The sequence below is a fragment of the Filicampus tigris genome, chromosome 1 (assembly GCF_054856515.1).
Source record: "Filicampus tigris isolate MCC_2025a chromosome 1, RoL_Ftig_1.0, whole genome shotgun sequence".
In the NCBI taxonomy this organism is placed as follows: Eukaryota; Metazoa; Chordata; class Actinopteri; order Syngnathiformes; family Syngnathidae; genus Filicampus; species Filicampus tigris.
Genome location: NC_141217.1, coordinates 9095636 through 9114177, shown reverse-complemented (window position 1 = coordinate 9114177; position 18542 = coordinate 9095636). Strand labels below are relative to the sequence as shown.

At 42.0% G+C, this 18542-nt stretch overlaps 1 protein-coding gene across 4 annotated transcripts in view; it reads right to left on the bottom strand.

Annotated features, from left to right (window-relative positions):
- Nucleotides 1–641, bottom strand: part of clstn1 (calsyntenin 1) — a 39002-nt gene extending 38361 nt beyond the window's left edge. For all 4 annotated transcript variants that reach the window (XM_086050807.1, XM_086050824.1, XM_086050816.1 and 1 more), the window contains exon 1: nucleotides 340–641. In XM_086050807.1, the coding sequence (XP_085906933.1) occupies nucleotides 340–421 (82 nt within the window). In that variant the 5' untranslated portion in view covers nucleotides 422–641. The remainder of the gene's footprint in view (nucleotides 1–339) is intronic.
- Between the last annotated feature and the right edge of the window lie 17901 nt (nucleotides 642–18542).

Genomic DNA, 18542 nt, shown 5'->3' with positions numbered 1-18542 from the left:
GAAAATGTCTTTTCGTTGCCTTAATTAACAAGAAAAACAACAAAATTCGGCCCCAAATGTTTGAAAGCGCAATAGGGGACATACGTGGTGTTTTTAGTGGTGGGAAAGGCCGTGAACGAGTGCTTTGAATCCAGCATCGCTGTTTGCACTTGCTGCGACTCAGGCAGCTGAGCAGCCCTGAACAGGTTCCTCCTCCGCACGCATCCCTCCTTACTGAAACCTTCACCAGTTAAGCAACCAGCCTGGCGACTCGAGAGAACCGCCGGGTATCACCACTGTCATTTAAAAAAATGTCCACACAGAGCAAACGTTGTGGCGTATAAATCCCAGCTTAGTTACCTTTAGCCGCATCCAGCGCGCACACCAGCGCCAGCACCAGTACGACGGCGGATGCCAAGAGTTTATTCCTTCGGAAGCGCATCCCGACTTCGAGTTCAGCCGCGACAAACTTGAACACACACGCACTTCTCCTTCTAGTTCTCGTTGTATTTCTCTCGTCAGTCGGGCGGAGGGCTTTGCTAACGAGAAAAAGAAAGAAAAAAAATCAATGGATAAATCCGCGGTGTTGACGGTAGCTCTAAAATGGCCGTCTGCAATCCCCTCAATCGCCGCTTCCCTCGCAGGTTTGCATTTTGGTGCGTTCAAAGACGGTTGGAATCTGTGGGACGTTAGCGTTTCAATTCTTTTGGCAGGTGAAAAAAAATAAGCAGGTCACACCCCCCTCGTATGTATGCCGTAATAACGTACTTGCCAATACACGTAATATTTTCTTTCTTTCTCTGCATATCCGTACCCTTTAGTTTGTACTAAATAATACTGAATGAAAACAGCTGAAATATTAACATAATCCAAAGACAGCAAAAGTATGTAAGCATAGTTAAAACATCAGTCAATTAAAAAAATTCAAACACTATTCATGCCTCGTCAAAAATGTAATCGCTGTCCCATAATTACATCGTACCAGAGCAAAGTCAGTTGGCGGACATTCATCAATAAATATTGAACAAATAAATAAAATGATGATAACATGCTGTTTTAAAATTTGTGTATTTACTATATACTTACACTATAATACAAACAAAGCTTTGTATGTCGATCTGTGTTGCTGTGTGTTTTTATACTTGAACTATGTTAAATTGGTGCAACATATTGGTAATGCTCGCCTATTTTTTGGGGGTACCGAAGCACCACTACAATGAAATGCAGTACCCCTAAAATTTGTGAGTTCAAATGGACAGGTAGTCAGATCAGTTGTTCATTACTTTTCAAGATGCACTGTGGAATGCATTGCAGGCACTAGACAAGGGATAAACCATCCTCACTACATTCGAAAAGCACGACAAAATGGCAAACTCACTCACTATACTGTATTCTATGGGGGACTTAGTGGGTAGGGAGAGATTCTGAATAGCCTGCTAAAAGTAGCACTGCAATTAAAAGTAAAACTGTACAGACTCTGAAATGTACCTATATACAAAAATAGTTTTATTCAGTTATATACAAAACCTGTTTTGATACATTTTACAACAACAACAAAACTTCATTGCACGTAAAATAATTTCCCTCTTTTATTTACAAAGTGTGGGGGCCGCATACAGGCAAAGATGGGAAAAGTATTGACATTCTGTACTTGAGTAAAAGTACAATTACTTGTATGAAAAATTACTTTGGTAAAAGTAAAAGTACTCAATCAAATAATTACTCAAGTGATAGTAAAAAAGTACGGGCTCTGAAATGTACTTTGTGAGTAAAAGTATTTTTACCAAATGTTTCCTCCTCATGTCATACAATTTGAAGGCTATTAAATTTGAAAGGTTGTCACTTAACACACCAAGCAGGTAGACCCACCTCTTGAAATCAAGCTTTTATTAATGAACTGCTGTTTCATTCAAACAGTATAAAACTAATGTCATTAGCCAGGGCCAAACTAACGAAAGGGTAATATATTATTACTTAGATGGTGCTTCTGCGCACTTCCCAGCATGCTTTGTTGCACTCCTTGTGTATATATACAGAGCTGAGCATTTTACCAAAAATTTGGGGTCCGTTTATCACCTTCCACCAACAACCGGGGTACCCTTCCGCCGTTCATCTATCCGCCATTTTGTCCGGCCTGAACAAATAGTAATCGCCTATAGGCCGGTCCGTTTAAACAGAAAGACAAACCAAACAAGAAGAACACGATTTTACATGATAGTGTAAGGTAAGTATTAAATGTATTTTAATTAGGTAATATCAATATGGACATATTTGTTCAATTAGCGCAAGGCCGGAACAATAATATCATTGATGGTTCTGTATGACACCTTGATGAATCATAATAAACCAAAATGTATGAAACATCATCATCATCATCTAAGTCATTAAAATAATGATTTTAATTTGCACCTGGGAAATGTGGAATTAATTATAGCAATAACTGCCACACATGTTGGAGCCAGTCGTGTTACAAAAAGAAATGCGCATCTTCATCATTTTACCTCTTCTATAATTTTACTCTATACAAATGCCAGGGCACATATCGATCCTCAAGTGGTCACAGCTCCTTAAAATGTATAAAGTGTATCTTTTTATTGTTCTATGACAATAAAAAATTCCACCTCACCATCAGCTCCTTTCTGTGGTTTAGGCTTGCATAGAGTCACTCAAAAATCGGAGGAAACACGGTGTGCCTGAAGGCAACACGAGTCAGTGGCTATCCAGTGACGTCATTACTGTTATTGTGGGAGCGCATGCGGCTGGTTTGGCTGAGACGCTAAACGAAGACCAACGAGGGCGGCGACCAACAAATGCCTCCAGGTGTCACACAGACGCCGGGAGGCTAAATAGACACGCTACCGGTGATCATGCTCATGTGACGAGCGAGAACGCCGTGAATACACCGGAAAATGAATTATAAGGACATACAAAAAATGTTGCGATGTCGTGCTATACATCAGAGGATATTTTAAGGTAGCTGAACAGAAGTGCAACAAACCAAACTTCCAAGTCCGATTATTTAACACTCATCAATCTTGGAAGGAAACGGCATCTTTTTAAATTAATTTTTATTTTTATTTTTATTTTTAATATTACCATTCCGGCATATGGGAACCCGATGTGACTTCTATTGAAAGATCCTTTACATACCAAAGATGCTCACAATAATATAACTTCTCAATGTGCACATAATGATACACTGTATAAATAATTCATAAATAAAGGTCAGTTGTTAGACCTCATCTTGAATGGCTACGATCACAGAGAAATAATCGAGAATAGACGCATTTGTGTGTTGCCACAATTAAGTGAGGAGTGCATAGCACCAGTCTGTGGCCATCAGGATAGAGCTGAGAAGACAATAGTGTGTTTGTTTCCACTCTGGCAAGACATGAAGTAGCCCGGATAAGTGAAAGCATCCCCCCACCCCATCCACACAGATGCAGGGGAGGGGAGAGAATGGATAGAGTGCCCATTATCATTCCTATGGGGACACAATGGGCCCTGGCAACAGGAGGTCTTGAAGGATCGGTGTGAGTCATCAGAGAAGGATCAGAGAGGTGCGACTTCCTTCAAGATACCTCACACCCACTGTGAGGGTGTAGGACTATTTTCATGATTTGCGCTCACTCCCACGGAAGTGTCAAGAGTGTGGATGAGATGCCAGTGCCAGTCGACCAGGACATAATTTATAAGGATCAGATACATGACTAACCATGAGAAATCAGATCATTCTTATGATTGCCTTGTGGCCCCAAAGACTGTCAAGAAGCTATCTGAGGACTTGATCAAGGGCTAAAGACAGGTGTTGAAGGGAATGCACACGGTCACATGGAGGCCATACACACCACTGACACATCTAACATTAAAAGATGTTATATTACTATGTGAATATACATCGGCAATGCATCATTCATGTTTAAGCGTGCGTCAACATTCCATGATGTGTGGAAAGAATGGAAATAGATAGTATTGGGAGTCTTAATTTAATCTTTTTGCACATTAGGCAGCAAGACTGATAGCTTCAACATATCCACAAATGTCATGTTGGGTTAATTCCCTGGAGGTTAATGAAACTGAAAAAGAAAACAATTATTAGCAAATCATTTAGTCTGTAAACTTCCCTTCTACTAAAACCACATGGGCAATGACATTTACTCCACTAATAGAAATGGAACAAGTAGAACAACTAATTAAATGCCTATTTCCTGCAATGGCCAGTTGTTAATGGCACATGCAGTCTGCAGTCTAGACACTAAACAGGAAAAAGAGAATACGCAAAGAAGTGTGGTTTCATGGTCACAGGCAGTTTGATTTGCATGATTGCAAGGTCATTTGTACACTCTGTCTGCTGCCAGCTAGGCTGATATCAGCTCCTGAAGATTTTAGCTCTAGATTCTTTATTTCTTTTCATCATGCTTTGACCCCAGGCACCACCGTCAATATCCAGACTGAAATGGCCACAGGTACCCTAAAAAAGGTACTACAAAGGCACCATATTTGATCTCCATAAAACGCAAGAAAAATAATGACACTTAAAAAAAGAGTTACTATAGTTACAAAAATGTTTATAAGCAAGTCCTTTGTTTTTTAGTTACACGTTATTTTATTGTTTTACAAAAGAAAATGCTTACATTTGCTCGGTAAGTCTTGCTTATAAATTCATTTTCGAAGTAAAATGGCTCTTCAGAATTTGCAGATATTTATGTGAAGTTCTTTCAGAGAAAACCTTAAGGCCAGTGTGTCTGTCTGTGCCCGTGGCAACAAATCACACAGCGAGTGCCAAGTCCTGCACCTTTAAGCTGCCTTTGTGGTCTAAATCAAACACCATGTCCACATGGGGGAACTTTTAAAACCTATCCTCTGTGATTGATTCGCCTCCACTTCATCTATCTCACATCCTTGGCTTCGCTGCTGGTCATTTATTAACCTCCAGGCAGCTTATGTGCACCACTGGTATCATTGCCTAAAAGTTTTCTTTTGCTTTGACTGAATTCGGCTGTGTTTGGGTCATTTTTTTTTTTCTTATTGCTGTCACAATGATAATAATAACGACCACTGATATAGTAGTATGTTTAATATTTCAGGTTTATCATTTCTGCGCTCATAGCTAAACAAATGTAACAAAACATTCCAAATAGCCCAAATCACAATAAATAAATATGTTGTGTAAAACAGGGGACTTAAATGTTCTACAGCGAAAAGGCATAAAAACAAAACAAACAAACCAAAAAATCCAAGTCAGTGGAATTTCTCTCCTGCTCTTAGCATGTTTCTTTTTATCAACTAAAACAACTGTTTGGAGCAGCAGCACTGTTCCAGTTAAGAAGACGTGCTCTCCATTTATGATTTATGTTTACAATCACTCAAAAGTTAAAAGCAATAGCCCTTTACAAACATTGTAAACAGGAGTGCGCAGTTAGCCCGTTAGCTTAGCTGGCTAAGCTTGCTAATAACTAGGCGCTTAAATCAGTAGGAAAATGTTATCGTTCTGGTTAACGCACCAACAGCAGCATTAAATGCCATAACTTTAAGTACATTGTTTAAAAGTGGGCCTGTTGATATTTGTACGAGTCAACTGGATCCAGTTGACTCATTTAACCTAAATACCTTTTAATATAATCATTTAAAAGGAAATATTCTTAAAAGTTATAGACATTTTTTTTCGTTTTTTGCTGCACTATGATTCATGTTGTGGCTTCGCACAAGGGAGCGAAATGTCCCATCGAAAATCATAGAATTTTTGTTTCATAACTTTCCCAAGCTTTCACCTAAATTGCATCCAACACTGAGAGCAGTCAACCATGTCAGCTGTCTCTCAGGCCCTATTGTTCGTGACACAAGGCCAAGCTATGAGTGGGAATCTGACAGATGGACATTTCATCAGCTCACAGACGACTTGGGCCCTCCACAGTGCTCAAGGAGTCTTCATACCGAGCTCCGAGGCTGCACCTTCAGCACAATCGCATCCATATTCATGATGTTACATCGCCAGCTGTTTGCATTCATCGCCAAGAGTCAACAGTCTGATGAAAACGTCACAATATGCCAGCTGTGTGTGGCACATTCCTCCAGATGGGCATCAAGTTGCTCTGACTAGTGCAGGTGCCGTGAATAAAACCTGACCTCCTCTCTGACATACCACAACAAGGGTTCATTGTGAGGGTCAAGCCGGTGTCAAACTCTCACCTCTTTGGCTTTATTGCCTCAAAGGGCTTAAGGGAAGAAGGAGGGGCTCTGTGACCTGGCTGTCACAGCGACTCCAATAATTCATCTGTGATAGGCATGGGCCTTTTTGGCTCTCTGGAGACTCTCGTTTTGAAAAGTTAGATTTAAGACCTTAAGGAAGCCAACTGGTGAATATAAAACACGACAGACATTTGCTGCTTTGTCAATCGCCGGAAGTTCTTTCCTCCTCATTTTCTGTCAATAAACTGAGTGCCTCCATTCAACCACATGTCAAATAAAGGAAATTCAGACATACAGTAGACCTAAGGCTCAGTGCAGTCTCCATGTTGAACCATGTCTGTGTTTAAGATCTACATCGCTGTGTTTGTGTGTGGGAAAATCTGCTGTCCAGACAGAGGAAGTGAGCGGTCTACCCCCCTTTTTATCCTTGAAGGAGGCTCATATGGTGAGTGGGTGATAGAGTGTAGGAGGTTAAAAGTGGCAGCATCAATAACCATGTGTGGCTCTGAGAAATCTGCTCAGTTACATAAATGTGCAGCACAAGAAAAATAAAATTCATTCACAATTTCTATTTGAAATGCCATGGTCCCCAAGAAATAGGCGTTGAACCATTTGGGTCTCTAGGCCACATTACAAGTCGGCCTTACCCATTAACGCTTGACGTTGACTAACCGCTAATCACGCATTTTGGGCATTTTGTCTACCAATCGACTAGTCCATCTAATGCCATCGGCAGACTGTAAGGCTAGGTTCACGCCGCAGGCAAATGTGACCCAGATCAGATTTTTTTGCCCATATGCGACCTGTATCTGATTTTTTTATGACAGTCTGAACCAGGGACGGAGTCACGGGTGGGTCTGGTCTGAACGGCTCAATTCCGATTTTTTCCAAATGTGACCTGGGTCGCTTTTGTATATGGTCCTATATCGGATACGTATCCGATCTTTTCCAATGCGTTCGCGGTCTGAACGGCCAGGTTGCATATATTCGACATTGATTGTATTTGTTTCTACCTCCTATCTGATCGCTTGACTGTATAAATGATCCGACGCGACACGCTGGACCACATTTACTTCTGCAAAGACATCAGGAGTGACGTCGACTTATGGGCTGACGCATGTGTGCATACAGCAGGCAAGACCGAGGTTGCATTTAAAATGTAACATTAACGCTTACCCCAAAACATCGGATTTTAAAATAAAATCCGAATTGAGCATTAAGACCTGCGGTGTGAACCTAGCGTAAGATTTCTGTAAAGCAGCAAAATATCCAACCACAAGGTGACAGTCTTCATATGACTGTGCTGGTCTGAGTAAGAAATAAACGGGCGGTGGATGACAATAGCCGTTAGCCTCGCAAGCTGCGGCTATTCTGATCTCCGCTCGCCTTAAAAGATTCTGTCAATGAGGAACCAGGGCAACAATATGAAGATAACAACCATTGTGAGTTAACAAGAACTTTTTTCATCATGAGATATTTGTTGCAACACACAACACTATGACAGTGAAAAAAACTGTAACACTAGAAATGCCTATCAACTCCCATCTTACAACATGTTATGCTATGGAATACAAGATGTTATCAGATGGTGTGTTGAAGAGAAACATGTGCAAGACCCTCACTAAAGAAAACAACAGCAGCGTAATGGTGAGTTGAATTTTTAATTATTTACTTTTATGTGGTCCTAAGCCTGTATGTAGATATATGTCTTACATGAAACCGGCCCGTCGTGAAAAAAAAGGTTGGGGACCGCTGTACTGTGCTGAAGAATTATAAATGACATTATTGAAGCGACTTCCACGTAAATTTTCATCTCATTATGTCAACCCACCACAAACTGTCCAGGGTGTTGTATAGAGTGCACACAGGAGTTCTCACTTTTTCTTTTGGTCGCTGGTCTTTCGTTATTTCGTTATTCTTTAGTTTCGTTATTCTCAACAAATTACAGCCCATACGGAGCCACATTTCAAGAGTAAAAAGATGATGTTGATTGAATATAGACTGATCATTGATGGGCAACTGGTGGCCCGCATTTTCATTTTCATGCCGGGGCAATTGGTAAATGGGCTGTCACTTGTATAGCACGCGGCTATTCTACCTTTGGTACCAGAGCTGGGCATTTTACTAAAAATTGAGCGTCCGTTATTCGTCATCCGTCAGCAGCGTGGGTACCCTTCCGTCGTCCGTCATTCGCCTTTTTTTTCCCTGGGGGAAAAATAGCACAAGGTCTATAGGCTGCCTCTGATTTTAAACATGCTTCCATCAGCAATTTCGACTGCAAACTTCAAACATGAGGGATAAATGAGGGGTAAATCCAGGAAAAACTGCAAAATACCCAAAATATAAAAAAAACACAGAAAAAAAAAATCTGCAAATATGCAAATCCGCCTGCAGCGAACCATGAGTATGCAGGAGTCGACTCTAGTTTTAATTTGTAATATCACCTTTCACCACTAGCTGGCAGACATGGCTTAGTTGCACTTACACTGTGTCTTTTACTGCCCTATAATACGTGTGGAGACCTAATAATTTTGCGGATTTGGTCTTGAGGACCAACATAGTACCTCAATAATATAACATTTTTGAGTATGTTTTGTGAAAAAATGCACACAATGTTGGTTTCTTGTTCAGCAGTTTTGTGCCATAATTGCATGCAATTTTCTTTTTTCAAGAGAGCCCTTTGCACCGGACAAAAAAATCACAGTAGGCCTTTTTGTGGTTATTTGTTGTTCATTTCAAACCCATTGTTGTTGGGTTAAGATAGTGGATCTTTTATATATGCATTGACAACTGTTTTAGCAAAAATGAAATCTATTAAGAGCACCTATTTCGCACATATGCTCATATTTTGTCCATATTTAAAATGGTATTTTTGTCATTCCATTTTGCCCTTTGGCATTAAAGTTGCCCATCCCTGAGATACTGTAAATAAACAGACAGGCAAACACACAGAATGCATACGCTACTGTAATGGCCAACCTCCGAATATACATGATATTTTAGGGTGCACGTAGAGGCACGTGAAGGCCATAAACACAGTCAAAGTCAATCAGTGCTTGCCACAAGCCTGCTGTGGAGTCCCCATTTCAGTGATGATACAAACACGAGGGAGGACGGAGAGCGGGAGCAAAGGTCTTGGTTAAATTGAGGCTCAGAGACGATTACAAGTGGTGATATTTTGCGCCGCGGCTGAACATAATTATGTTTTCATCCTGCTGTGAGCAGGATGAGGCCAGACCTTTGCCACAGCGAAAGAACATCATTTGAAACACTGACTTCATGATCCCCCCACTGACAATAGCGGAGTGTCTCGTAAATGATTATAAAATCTGATAAAAAACAAAACAAAACATTGTCTTAGTCTCGGCAAGTATGTCACAGTCAAAGCAGTAATGGCTCATGATCCAAAACATCACACATCTTGGTTCACATTCAGAGTAGGAATGGGAATCTCTGGCAAGTGGCCAGTTCGATACATATTTAGATACACGTGTTGCATTTCAGTTTGATCATATATTATTATTATTTTTTTTTAACTTTAAAAGCTGGAACGGTTCAATACGATTCGGTTAAGTTTGGGAGTGATACGATACAGTATATTGTCACCTTCCTAAAACAATGGCCCAAGTAATTTCTTTTGCAGTTTTTTCAGAAACCCTAACCCTAAACAGAACCAGATACTAATTATATTTATTAATAATTTCATTTCAGGGGTGGAAGTGAATGATCTGTTTAAACAAGGATGTAGCCGATTTTAGCAGAGGTGACCAGCATCATGAGGAGATGTTTAAGGCACAAAATTATCTATCCATCCATCCATTATTGATACCACTTATCCTCACAAGGGTCGCGGGGCGTGCTGGAGCCTATCCCAGCTGTCTTCGGGCAGTAGGCGGGGGACACCCTGAATTGGTTGCCAGCCAATCGCAGGGCGCACAGAGACAAACATCCGCACTCACAATCACACCTAGGGGCAATTTAGAGAGTCCAATCAACCTACCGTGCATGTTTTTGGAATGTGGTAGGAAACCGGAGTACCCGGAGAAAACCCCGCGCAGGCACGGGGAGAACATGCAAACTCCACACAGGGAGGCCAGAGCCGGGATCGAAACCACGACCTCTGAACTGTGAGGCGGACGTGCTAACCAGTCGGCCACCGTGCCGCCCGACACAAAATTAAATAAAATAAAATAAAAATCTGCCAGCGTATCAACATATGGCTGCACAGTGAGCTGTTTTGAGGGGACAGTAAATGTACGTTGTAATAGAAGCTGTACACTAAATACTAAGTCACTAAGTCTTCTGTGCTGTCCCATGTGCAGATGTAAAGCCTAAAATATTCTCAAAAATATGAAATGTATGATACGGTTTCATATAATTGTGCAATAAAACCATTCAAACATTTTAAAACCACCAAATGCGACCTTGCAGTATGAAAAAGCAGGAGGCCAGAAGACGCAAGTTAATAAAGGATTATGAAACATTATGGCACTCCTCTTTCCTCTCTGTCTCTCCATGACCTTTGAATTATTGATTTTGCAGCACTCTGTCAGCTTCTTTTTTCCACTCACCCTTCCCTTCCTTCCCCTCTCAGTTCAACCTCTGTATTTTTTTCAATTCATCTCCTTATTTTCTTCCATTTCAATACTCACCATGCACTGCACACATGCACTGCTGGCTTCTATATAAAGACGCTGTTGTAGTGTCAGCGGGGTGGGGTAATTGATACAGGGGCTGTCGCTAGCGCACCTCTTCCCCGAGGAGACACAGAAACGAGCTTGGATAAACCCCCTTTCATCCTGTTGCCGAACACCATGTTTAATCAAAAACAGCATTTTTTGCACAGTTGGACGATGGATGGAAGGAGTCTTGTCGCTATGAATGAAAAATATTAACATATCATGATGGAGATAAGGCAGCATGACCAGGAGGACTCTTGCTCCGGATTTTTTTTTAATTACTCGTGCACTTTGGGTTTACTTTCCATAGGGCAGCCGCCTTGCCCTGTGGGACATTACTGTAAATAGGCTCACAAGGCGCCTGGAAAACACAAATACACACTCTCCAAGTCATACAGGCACGCAGCCAGACGAAATTAAACATGAATCCACATGATTGTGCATGCTGTACATCCAGTTAAGGCTCAAACCGTTAATACAAATTTGGAATCAAAGTGTTACGGACTGGCAGGGTAGAGGACCCAATTGCATGGACGCAAGGTAGGACTGCTCTCAAAAAGTATTTAATTTGAGTAAAAAAGAAAACAAGGCACTTTGAACCCGCCCCCCCCCCCCCCGCAAAAAAAAACCCCAAACAAACCAAAAAACTGAAAAACTAAATTGCCGCAACTGAAGTCCAAGACACGAGTAGGACGAGACTACCGAGAAAAGGTGGACACAAAACCCTAACGAGACATGAAACAAACCAAAAGAAAGACATTAAACAAAACCAAATACAATCTAGACAAAACCGCAAATCATAATATAAAAACCGTTTATCTTCTGTTGACTGACTTCTTTTAGCTGTGACTGACACACGTAAGTGGCAAAAGGCCATTTTCCCTTAAAATTTTCCACTAAGGTCAGTGACTGACATTTGGCACGTATAATATGGGGATTTTACTTTTTTTTTTTACTTTGTTTTTTAAATAGATGTTATTTTTTAATTTGATATAGAATCCTGACTTAACTCTCTCTTTACAAATGATTATTAAAGTGGAAGTCAACCCAAACATATTTTTTTTAAGAATATGTTCTATGCAAACCCACTAGTTTAAACAAGGTATTCTGATCAATGTTGCATTTGTGGAATGAGAGTTAATCCACCCGTTTTTAGCCCTCTCTCGGGGCGGCCATTTTGTCACTTCTGGTCACTGAAAATGATAGCTCACCTGTTTTCTTACGCTAAGCCATGATTGGTCGTTATCTGAGCGTTTGTGATGTCATTTTCAGTGGACCAAAGTCCACACTGACTTTTTTTGACATCTGACCAATGAAATTACCGAACACATCACGTCCGAGTCCAGCCTCACACTAAACATTCAGCAGCCATTTGCTGTTGGAGTGCGCATACATGAGGGCGAAGTGGGCTGCCCGATGAGAGAAATGCGATCTATGCAGTGTGATGACGATTGTCTCTCTGTTGTTTGTTTGGAGACTGACTCCCACCATCGATGGCAACGGACAACAGGCGCTATCCCCGCGGGACAGCGGCACCAGCTCTCTGCGTCTCCCAAACACGTAGCAAACGGGCTTCCAAAGGCTGCACTGCTGCGTGTTGAAGAATACCGTACAAACTTGCAAACTTGCCTCGTGTGACAAGAAAAGAGACTGAAAAAGGTTCTGGGACGCTACTTTGTAGCGAGCTACATTCGGCATTGTTAGGGGCAAAAAAGGTTTTAATGTAAATACGTTTTAAAAATTGCATCTGAGTGACCTCTTTCTTTGCAAAAAATGCAAAATGTCATAACGTGGAGACCCGCAACTCAGAGCTGGCCAGTCCATCCTCCGCTGGACGCCCATTTTTGGGCGGAGGGTGTCACGCTTGAAAAAAGGGGCGGACTAAGCAAAGCCAGGAGTGGATTTTAGTCCGGCCCACTAATCGGCCCTCATGCGTGTGACATGATCGCAGGGCGGCCAAATTTCATCTCAGCCTACTTCTTTTATACTCCTGCGTCTGCCACATTGCATCATGTGACCGACGCATTGTGCTGTGAGACATGTTGGCGACAGGTCTGCAACACGTGCCGCGCACATGCGCGTTCGCTCTAGTGATCGGTCCGTTATGTCACATGTTGCGATGACGTACAGTTTCCCCCGGCCCGGCCCGGCCCGGCAATTTGTTGCCACGGAGGAGAGGATCCACCACGTAGCTCGTTGCTGTTGCGTAGCAAACTAGTTTGGCAGTGGGTGTTATGTCACGTATGTGTGTGTAAAGAAGCTACTCACGCACGTACCACCTTGGCCGCCACCTACCAGATCGTTTTCGCAATACAATTAAATGAATCGTCTAGTCATCTCGGTCCCTTTATGGATGTAGCAGGCACGATAGCCATTGATGTCGCTGTCTTTTTCAAGCGACGCCCCCCGACTTGGGATGCAACTGTTACACATTTTCAAAACAACGTTGTGTCCGCGAGTATAAAGTCAAACTGCGCGCAGCACTGCAGCAGTGACACGTTCGCCGAAACGTGCGTGTGCGTGTATGATTGTGTGTATACCGGTACACAGTAACATTAAGCACTCAAGTCCACCAAAGGAGCACTGCCAGGAGAATGTCACGGTTCAAAATAAGAATTGATGTGCAGCCACCCCCAAAATTGTCTCCCTGGCTGTGTGTCACCCTCAGGATAATTCTGTCGCAGGTATTCTAAGAATCTGTCTCAGGAAAAGATAACCCGGGGACAGCTGCGAGCTCTCTAATTTTAAGCGGAGGCCCGGAGGATACGGGGCTTCGCCGTGCCTGAGCTGAGAGACGCAAACAGAATCAAATCGAATTCAATGCGACGCTCTGCTCTGGAGGGCCGCGGGGAGGTCACGGCCCGCTCTCACGGCACAGACTCAACCTGGCGACGCCTCACCATTCACTCGGGCTATTTCGGCCTCTGTTGCCATGGCAACCACACCTGCAGGCAAATGAAAGCACACACAGAGGTGAGAGCAAGGTCCCGGTACCAAAGCGGCATGTGTGAACAACTAAATGAGAATTGCTGAGTTTCTTGACGTGATAAGGTGACGTTTTGTGTGTTTGTTGTTTTAGATGAGAGCGCATTCAGTGGCGTCATGATCGAGCATCATTATTGATGTGCTACATTGCCCTCCAACACCAATAAACCCTGCGTTGTGATTCACATGCGGAAATGTTTCAGTCATAGCTTGAAGCAAGACCACTGTGACCTCAGACCTCTCTCTTCAAATCCTCAATGACCAAACAGAGTTGGGGCAAGGACAAACAATGCATACTAAAACAAAAGGGGCTGAACAGCGCATTAGAGAAAATGATGTAAGTGAGTGAAAAGTCAATGCAACTTTCTGACCTTCGTACGGGTGATTGCGTAGTTTGGCTTTGCCAACCTGGCAATATTATCATACAAGCTTTATGTTCATTTTTTTAAATATTGAGTTTTGATTAAAAAAAACATGTTTAATTGACTATTATGCACTTGAATAGATTTCTTAGGTATCTGTACTTGAGTATTAATTTTCCTTTTCACTCTAAGTCAATACATTTGTGGAAAAGAATACATAGACACACACACACAAATATAGGTAAAACTCTTACTTTTCCGCTTCAACATATTACACAACTGTAATTTGTTACTTTTACTTAAGTGAAGGGGTAAAATTCGACTCTTTTTTTGCATTTAAAAGAAAGAGTGAGTTTGCAGTTAAAAAAAATGTAGTTATGGCATTCACAGGTTGTACTGTTTGGCAGAAATTGCACTGGCGGAGGTACGAAAACTGACAGATGATTAAAATGTTTCATTGACTGTAAATTTGAAAGCATCAGTCGTTAATGGGTCCCCTGATGCAAAGTTAAGTGGTGCCAAATTCCAATAATGACATTTTCGTGTGTGTCTGAGCAGATCCACAGGAATGGGAATCACGGAGGAGGACATGATGTGTACAGTATTGCATTGCACCGATACAAAGAGAAAGAGCAGATGGCTGGTAAATCTTTTTTGAAAAATAGGACTCATAGATTAAATAAAGAAAAAGTGTTTGTGTTGGGTTTATTTTGCAACGCTTCCATTATTTATTAGTGTCAAATTAATGGGAATCATAGAATCGTAGAAGAAAATGGAACTTTTTCTGTGGTGTAGGCAGAGCTGGGCACTTGACCCTTTTTTGCCGGTCCAGCCGCGACCCTCCACCCTTGACCTGGATACCCTTCCGGCCGCGACCCCCCGCCCTTATTCGTAAAAAGTATCACCTCCCGGCCCCCCCCCCCAAAAAAAAAAAAGGGTCTGTGATTGACGCCGCCGGAGGGATGCGAACGGCAAATGCTTTTTAAGGATCATTAGCTGGCTAATTTACTATTCAAACCCGCTGTGGACACGCTTCAAACACGCTTCCAAATGCGCCACTAGTACTTTACTACTTACCCAACTGCGTGTGCTTACTTCCATTGCGAGCCCCGGGGTTGGTTTTGTCGTATTGTATAATTATTTGGGTCCAACAGACAGCCAGAAGTCGCAGTCAAAAAGTTACTTATTTATTTTGCACACTTCCCCTTCTTCACGGCCTTCAAAATAAAAGCATACCAGGAAACCACTATACGCAGCAGGTTTGCTACGGCATATTTCCGGAAGCAGGGAAGATGCCAGATGAAGTGCATGAACTCCACCTTGATGTGCCAGCGTCATCCTTGAGTCAGTGCTGCACGCAGCTTGAAGATACTCGTGGACACAAGTTGTTTTGAAACAAGTCGGGGGGTGTCGCTTTAAAAAGACAGCGACAACAATGGATAACGTGCCTGCTACAACCATAAAGGGACCAAGAAGACTAGACGATGCATTTCATTTCATTTCTTAACTAGTTTGCTTTGCAGCAGCAACGAGGTGCCTGCTGCATGCTCTCTCTTCTCCTCTCCGTGTGGGAAACTGTATGTCATTGCAACATGTGACATAATAGACCGATCAGAGCAGCAACAATTCCTGATGGGTGCGTGGCATGTGTCGCAGAACTGTCGCCAACAGCACAATGCGTCGGTCACGTGAATCAATGCGGCAATTGTCGCTCGCGCCGACGCGGGACTAGAAAGAAACCTAAAAAGAAGCCTTTCACCGAGTAGGCTGAGATGAGTTTTGGCCGCCTCGCGAGCACGTCACACGCATGAGGGCCGATTAGTGGGCCGGACTAAAATCAACTTCCGGCCATGCTTAGTCCAGCCATTTTTAAAAAAATTGTCACCCCACACCTCTCCGCCCCAAAAATGGGCATCGGGCCGGGCCGGAGGGTCCGACCGGTCCGGCCCAGGGACGGACTGCCCAGCTCTGGGTATAGGAAATGGTTTGGCAGCAAAAAAGCAATTCCTATAAAATGCCACAAGGTTACTCCAAAATCATCTTGTTGTTCAATCTTCAATCTCCTTAAAAGGTTGAGTCATATTTCATATTCGTTTGAGAATGGTTATCTTAAAGGGAAGTCAACCCAAACATTTTTTTCAAGAAATGTTCTATGCAAGCCCACTAGTTGAAACAAGGCATTATGATAAATATTGGGCTTGTGAAATAGAGTTAATACACCCGTTTTTAGCCATCTCTGGGGGCCCCCATTTTGTCACTTCTGCCGCTTGAAAATGACATCACAACTGCTCAGGGCTCAGGTAACGACCAATCACGGCTGACCTGTTCTCTGAAGCTGAGCCGTGATTGGTCGTGACATAATGGCCTCCACCTGAGATAGCTAAAAAAGGGGGAGGGCGGATGGCATTTAACTGCTTAACTCATATTCCACAAATGCAATATTAATCAGACTAACGTGTTTCAACTAGTGGGCCTGCTGTGAACTTATTCTTGAAAAAAAATTGTTTGGGTTGATATCTACTTTGACTAAATGACAGTTTACCCTGCTGTTACGTTTGTTTCTTTGGTCCACCAAAAATGTGCATGGCTGACCCAAGCACATGTTTAAACAAAAGAATGTTTGTTTGTGTTACATCGGGGTAAAAAATAAAAAATAAAGGTGTGTTTGAGACATAGATGAAATGAAAATTAGGGTATATTGAGGGTATATTTAAAAAAAAAAAAATAGAAACAAAGCATGAATTACAAATTTCTCTCCCTCTTTTAGCTCCTTATATTTATATCAAGGTGTATTTTTTCCCAAATACAATGTAAATTGAATAATAATAAGAATAATATTAATAATAATAGTCTCTGATAGTGTAGTGGTACACACGCCTGAGTTGTGTGCGGGCAGCGTGGGATCGATTCCCGCTCAGTAACAGTGTCTATGTGTGCCCTGCGACTGGCTGGCGACCAGTTCGGGGTGTAGTCTGCCTTCGCCCATTGACGGCTGGGATAGGCTCCAGCAACTCCCCGTGACCCTGTATTGGCTAAGTGGTTTGGAAGATGACATGACATGACATTAATAATAATATCAATAATAATAATAATAATAAACTATAAAACAAAAGAAGAAAAGAGTAACACAACAAGGCCTTCTGGTGTTAATTTTGCAAAAATTTGCCAAAAATCGTAGTTTTTTACGTTTTTGGAAAAACAAGAAAAAAAAACAAATTGACCAAATGAGTCCATTTGCCTCAATTCAATGTTTCCGGATTACCATGACCTTGATGACTGAGAATCTAAACAGAGAAGCAAAAACACAGTTTTTAACAAACACATTCATACTTTTGTTGATATTGTGAAAGTAAGTTAGAAAGGACTTTGGCAATTATATGCTATTAGGCTTATAATATTTTTTCTTGGGGTGCGCAGCAAATATTTGTTGCAGGTCACATCGTAGTTACTGTATGATTTACCTCAAAGGGCAGCGATGTCTGTTAAAATTGTACAAATGTATAATACCCTCTTCATATTACGTGTACGGTATATATTTGACCTATTTTATTTTGAAAAATCAGTAATGGAAAATAGTGGCAACCAAATATTTATGAATACACTATTCAATTTATACTGAACAAAAATACAGTGTGACCAACCGCCCAAAATGCAGCACTTGCTTTTGCTCCCATTTTTCATGAACTCAACTGAGAGCAAAAGAGGACAGTTTCTTTCATATCTTGTGCACAAACGTGTTGGTTAACACCTCTCCTTTGCCAAGATAATCCATCCACCTCGAAGGTGTGGCCTATCAAGATAAGTAGATGGTTACTGCACAGGTGTGCCATGGGCCGCCCACAATAAAAGGCCACTGACAGGAATACTGTACAGATAGTGACAGGTTTTCTGTCCACCCAATCTCCTTCAATATAATAAAACCTCACATTTTAGAGTGATCTTTTTATTGTGTGCATCCAAAGGGAGACATGGGCAAGAATCAACACCTTTTAATTCCAAAACACAGTAACACCCAAATGATCCACAGCCAGGCCAAACATTGCATTCAAGTGAATTGGAATTTGCTAAATGGGTGTTTCATGTTTGCAGTGTTGTGCGCGAAGAGAAGCTTGAGCAGTGGTGAGAATCCGAGCAACCATCTCATCTCTTAGTCATGAGATGAAGGGTGGGCCGCAGTGTGTGCCTGTGACTGCACGAACACAGCTTTGTGTTGGTGCTTGAAGCTGCATTACAGCCGCGTGCCTCTCCCTCCTCTGCACTGGATTCCTTTTGGTTTTGCCTCACCCAGTGAGAAACACTCAATAGCAGCACGCAATAATACAAAAAAAATATGCATGTTCAGTGGAGA